Source organism: Stenella coeruleoalba (assembly GCF_951394435.1).
Source record: "Stenella coeruleoalba genome assembly, chromosome: 10".
In the NCBI taxonomy this organism is placed as follows: Eukaryota; Metazoa; Chordata; class Mammalia; order Artiodactyla; family Delphinidae; genus Stenella; species Stenella coeruleoalba.
The window spans coordinates 102227123-102233333 of NC_137156.1; the positions used below are offsets into that span (position 1 = coordinate 102227123).

The 6211-nt window shown below is 54.3% G+C and overlaps 1 protein-coding gene across 3 annotated transcripts in view; it reads right to left on the reverse strand.

Annotated features, from left to right (window-relative positions):
- The window catches only part of HDAC11 (histone deacetylase 11), a 28483-nt gene extending 25944 nt beyond the window's left edge, over positions 1-2539 (reverse strand). For all 3 annotated transcript variants that reach the window (XR_013830304.1, XM_079935188.1, XM_079935187.1), the window contains exons 1-2: positions 2196-2539; positions 1083-1231 (exon numbers count right to left, since the gene is read on the reverse strand). Coding sequence is in view for 2 of the 3 variants with exons in the window: in XM_079935188.1 (XP_079791314.1) it covers positions 1083-1231; positions 2196-2197 (151 nt within the window). In the remaining variant the exon portion in view is untranslated. The remainder of the gene's footprint in view (positions 1-1082; positions 1232-2195) is intronic.
- Positions 2540-6211: the final 3672 nt, after the last annotated feature.

A 6211-nucleotide genomic window follows, 5' to 3' on the forward strand; every position in this document is an offset into this window, starting at 1 on the left:
CAGGACCACTGGAAGCAGAGCATAAAGGACCCCATTCAGGAAGGCATGAGAACAGCCAGGGGAGAGGCAGGATGGCTCCGCTCACCTCACCAGAGCTCTTGCCATGGCTGCACACCACTTGTACTCTTTTCTACTTAATATTTTTCTTTGAATATGCACTCTGGTCACTATTGCAAGTGGAAAATCAGTATCCCTTGCCATAAACAGAAGTTAACCAAAAATAAAAACAAAAAATATAAAAACAAATAACAGTGTTATTAATCTCTAACTTGACTCTATTTTCTGCCAGGTGCAGAGACTGAGGCTCGCTCTAGATTTGTTAAAAAGGGAGATGGGCTTAGGTGTTAAAGACGGGCTAGCCCCACAGTGAAACTTCCCCCAGGTGTCATCAGAGGGATTGTGCGATTTAAAGATATGCAGTGTTTCATCCTATGCCAGGTAACATTTCAGGTAATATTTCCTACTTCCCTCAGTTAAAGAACCCACAATACAAGGAACTAGAATATTTTTTTTCACCAGCCTACTGTGATGCCTGAATTTTCCACATGAACCAGACCCCTAGATTACAAACCACAATTGAAACAACGTGCTCCCCAGAGCACCACCCCACTCAGGGGATGAGCCATGAAGCGGACGAGCCTGGGGCTCTGAGGTCCAGGCCCCATTCCCCCACTCAATAGCTGTGTGCCTTTGGGCACATTTTCTAACTCTCTGGGCCCCAAGTTCCTTCATTTGTAATCCGTGAGGTTGGAGCAAAGGTTGTCCACTTCCCAGACTCTAGGAGCTTGTGGGCTATGGACAATGCATTCCTCCAAGCATCAGCTCCCCTTCTACTGGGTCTCCAGGGGCAGAGACAGGACTTAGGTCCACAGCGATGGAGAGCCAGTGAAGGTGTGATACGGGAGCATATCATGCTTAGAAGTCTGTGTTGGAAAGATCCTTTTGACAGCACGGGTGGGAGGCTGTCTCAGGGCTGACACTGGAGGTGGGAGGGCCTGACGCTTGTGCCAGGGAAAGAGCAGCAGGTGGTGGCAGGTGGGCTGGAGAAAGCAGATGTAGGGTACGAGTGGGGCCTTCCATACCTTTTAGGAAGCTGATCACTTTGCCCCATTTTCCTGCATCAAAGGGGTGCAGCTTCTCCAGGCCCAGGAAGGTTATGTTGTAGCGCGGTGAGTACACGATGGGCCAGCGTGACTCCGGCACATGCTGGTACAGCTGGGTTGGGTGTGGCCTTCCATGGGCACAGAGACAGACATGCACAGACAGGAACAGTCTCACCGTGGGAAGCAGCTTCCCCTTCTGCGCCAGCAGGCTGGGATTGAGCAGACAGCCCTGACCCAGCACCACCAGCTCCCTCGGTGGCAGAAAAAGGGCCACTTACCAACAGCAACAACAGTAATAATAGCGGTTCCTTACTGAGCTCCCTGAATCATTCAACCCAATCCTCACAGCAGCCCTGGGGGGTAGGCACCACCATCCCACCGGAGGCTCCGGGAGGGAACCAGGTGCGCCCAAGGTCACACGGGTCTGTGGAACAGCAGATGTGAACCCAGGTGTGTCTGGCTGTAAGGCCTCAGCACCTCACCTCCACATGATAACAATTACATCAACAGCTCTGTGGCCGTAGGCCTCGCTTTCCTCAACTGTAAAATGTGTGGCTGTTGAGAATGAGATAACGCATTTAACAACTGAGCACAGAAAGCGCCCTTTCCCTGAGAGCTGAGGTGACAGTTCCCAGAAACAGCAGGTCGGGGCTCACGCAGGCTGCGGCCCAACCCGGAGCCAGGAATGGGGTCACCTGGGGCCCCGCCGCGCAGCTGACCCCCATAACACCTCCGCAGCTGCCGCACAGGGAACAGAAACCCGGCTGCCACTGCGGGGCCTCCGCTTAGCTGGTGGGGCCCGAGGGCAGACGTCAGAGCTGCGCTTGTAGCGAGCCCCCGCCGGGACGGCGCCCCGCGCCGGCGCCCGTCCCGTGGGCCGCAGATTGGCGGCGCTGGGCTGGTCCGGCACGCGGGGCCGGCCTGGCCACAAGAGGCCCGAGCGCCCCTCAACCGCCATACCTGGGCCCGCACCTGGCGGGCTCGCCCGGCCGCCCGCGCACTGGTGCTCCCGCCCACCGGGACCCCCGGAACCCCCGGGGCTTGGCCCGGCGCCCCACCCCGCGCCCCCATCCCCGCCCCCACCGCACTCACATGCCGGGGCCGGGCCCTCCCAGCGCTGCCACCGCTCCGCGACCGGGCGGGCCGGGGAGCGGCCCCGCCCAGGACACGCCCCCAGCCTCTGCCGTCTCCACTGGGGGCGGAGCTCCGAAGATTCGGCTCCGCCCCGCCTCCACTCGCGCCTGCGTCACAGCACAGAGGGCTGGAGTCCCGCACAGAGCGCCTCTGCGGGAGGGAGGCCACGCCACCCAACGCCCTTCAAGCGCGAAGTCCCCCCTTCCTCAGACTGACACCCAGTGAGATCTCGCCCGGCTCGGAAGCCGCGCCCCTTATGGGGAGGACCGCTCGTCCCAGAGTTGGAACGGGAGGCATCGCCCCGCCCCGTGGGAAGGGCCAGTCTATGCCCCGCCCCCGGCCGCCAGGCCTTCCTGCGCGGTCTCAAGGCTTGGGCGTCCTGGGTGTTAGGGACGCCGGGCTTCCCGGCGGACTCCGAGGCGGAGCCGCAGTGTGGCCTTGGGCAAGCGTCCGGGCTCTGTGGTCTCTGTTTCCACGAGTAAAATGGAAGAGTGGGGGCCGTGTGTTCTGGCCCTGACATCTCCGACCTAATGGGATGCATGACCACACTGACTTGAGGCCACCCACTACCCCCCACTGCCCAGCCCCATCTGGCGGCTCTGACATGAGACAAGCGCTCTCCACACAGTTCTTTAGGCTCTCTGAGCCTCAGTGACCTTACCAGTAGAATCAGACTGGTGATCCAGTCTTCAGGGTACAGTTGTTTATCTGCACACTCACCCCGGCCCCGCCCCGGGAAGCCAAGAGGAGCCCGGCGACAGCTGAGAGTGTCTTGGGGCTGGATCCTGGGAGGAGGCCCCAACAATAGAGCCCCAGAGGACAGAGACAATGGGCTTCTCTGTAGGCCCAGCTGCCCCGCCCACCAAACAGAAGCAGCTGACCCCAGGGCTGCCAGGGGCAGGGCAGCTGAGATCGCTGTGTCGGTGTGACGGGGGTGGAGGTGAGGGGGCACCATGAAGGGGAAGGGCACAGACGTTTGAACAGTGCCCTGCATGTGCCCATCACCTGATTGCACGATGACCCTGGATTCTCACAACCTAATCCTATGAGGGTTACCATCATCACCCTAATTTTATCATGAGGTAACTGAGGTTCAGGTCTGGATTAAACCCAGACCGCCGCCTGCCCGCAGTGCTGTGGCCTTGGGTAACTGGCTTCGGCTCTCTGGTCCTTCATTTCTGTGTCTGAAAATGAAGTGATGCCTGTCCCTCCACCCTTGGGGAGGCTGAGAGAATCCAAAGAGATAATCATGCTAATTATTATTTAAATAGCACATAGCTTGCGTTAGGTTCAATTCTAAAAGCTTTATGCTCATTTGATCCTTACAGCACCACTAGGAGTGGAACTATGGTTATCCCCATTTTACAGATGAGGAAACTGGGGCACAGAATGAAGTAATTTGCCAAAAGGTCAGGGATGTGGACAGAAAAAATATAGCCACAGAAAGAAAAAATTAATATTTAATAACAACAAGGGAGAAAGTGCACACAGTGGTCCTGTGTCATTGAGAGAGGCTGACTTCATCTCAGGAGCTTGCTCTGTGGTCTGGGAAGTCACAGGGATGAACCTCTTGTTGAGAGAACAAAGATCTGGGGCAGACTGGATAGGAGAGCTGAGGCCAAAAAGAGTGGGATTGCTCTGGGGAAGAGGGTTTTTTAAGTTGTGTCCTGTGTGGCTGAGGAGAGAGGCGCTCTGAGGAGCCCTGGGGCTTGAGAACACCTTCAAACCTCCATGCCAGCCTGGACCACCTACACACGCTATTACTTCTGGGAGAAATAAACTATGTTATTCGTGCTGAGTGTTTGGGGGCCTCTTTGTTACAGAATCCTAGTCTATCTGCTCACCAACACACCACACTGGGACAAAGCAGCGAACCCAGCAGGCAAGATCTAAAAGGCTTTGTCAAGCTCACAGGTTAGGGGGAGAGACAAATCTTAACCTACCCAGGAAACAAATAATCATGATTACAAAGTGTTGAGAAGTGTTGTGAAAGGGACAAGGTGTGATGGTGAGAGAGAATGAGGGGGCCCCTGATTTAGACAGTGATTAGGAACACCCCTTGGAAGAGATTATTATTTTTCACTTTTTAAGCATGTATATCTTATTTTAAATGTCAGTGCGACGAAATGAGACCCTGAATTATCGAACATTTACATTATTTCCCCCCTTTCATGAAGTCTTGGAATATATTTCAACTGAAAGTGAATAAGGAGCCCCCAAAACATAACACTTCTTTTGAACAATACAGTTATACAAAGGACAACATGAACTGTAGAAATGTACCAAAGGTGAGTAAATAATTGGCACAGACCCAATATTTCAGTATTAGTTAATACTAGTTAAATTGACATGGTTTTAAAACCATGTCCTTTAAGTTCACGTAAGCACCCCTCTTTCCATTCCACTGCTGTACCTTGGCAATTTTGTCCATATTTAACACCACAGCAACAATAACAACAATTATATTAGCTAGTATTCGTTAAACCCTGAATCAGGGCCAAAGCACTGCCAAGTATGTAAAATATGTTTTGTTATTTGTTTATTGATGAAGAGAAGATTTTTTAAACAAGTAAAGAAAACTGCAAGTGCAGAGGCATGGATGCCAGAAGGAGCTTGTATTCAAGAAACAGAAAAAGGCGAGTGTATATTTTATTCCTGCCACAACGTGAAGCTCTAAGTAATAGGCAGGGTCTCAGGAGAAAAGAGAGGACCCACTCAGTGGTTTATTGAAAACAGTTTAATGAAGGGGTAATTTATCTGAAGTGTGTGTTTGGAGAAGGTGTTCAGGGTGTGTAGGAGAATCAACAGGGGACGGTACAGTACTTGCGCTGGCAACAGTGGGAAGCCTTCATCCCCTAAACCTGAAGAGAGTGGGGGAGGAGTGGTTTTCTGGAAGAAGTGAGAGCTGCAGGTATGAGTCAAGGATCCTCTGAGAAGAGCAGCGTTTAGAGAGATTCAGCCACTGCCAAAACTGGGGGTTGGTAGAAAAAAATACCCCAACTTTTCTCTCCTCCCACCCTCGGATGCCCACTGATGCTTCCCATTGGCTGTCTCCCACTGGTGCCTCCCATTGGCTAGGTCCCATTGGCTATCTTCCTTTGGTGCCTCCCATTGGTTGAAGCCAACTTGGAGCCTAGCCAAGGAAGCCCAGGTGATGATGTCCACAGAGGTGAGCTTCATGAGGGGACACAAAGCAGAGTGGAAAGCTGTAGCAAGTGCATCTGGGGGATGGGGATAAGCGGAGAATAACCACTGGTGTTCTAGGTGACCTTGGAGATTTCTGCAGACCCTTCTGAGCCAACTCTATAACAGGAGTGAGTTAGACTTGAAAATCGACCCTGTCCCCAGTACCGTTGACCCAGAGCACTCACAGGGCCTGTCACCATGGAAACCTGAAACTCGGCTTGGCCACCTCAGCCTACCATCCAAACCGTACCCCAAATCAAAGAGCTGGTCCAAGAGCTGACCGGGTGGCGCATCTGTAGAGCCTCGGGCCTTAGCCTCAGACAGACAGGTTGGCAGGGCCTTCTGAGACCAGCAGGATGTTTGGGCGCCCTGGGTGGGATGAAATCATCGCTCCCATCTCTGGGCTCCTAGCGGCAGTTTGCTCCGTCAGGGAGGACTGGCCCTGAGGGAACTCACTCCACAGCCACGGCATCTCAGCCCACAGCTGCCTGGTCTCTGTCACTTGCGGGCCCAGGAGGCGAGCAACAAACAGCGCACAGGCACTCGGGGTGTCCCTCAGCTGCACACCCGCAGGGACACACACCCCACAGCCACAGGCAAACACCCACCGCGTCACACCCAGATACACACAACAACGCATACGCGCCCACAGCGCGGTCCACCACGCCCAGCCCGCAACCCTCCACCCCGGCCAATTCTTCCGTTCTTCCAGTACCAGTTTTCCGGACTGTCCCGGGATGAAGGTGGGATGCCCCTCAGTGTGCCCCTGTGGATCCCTGATGTCTGCT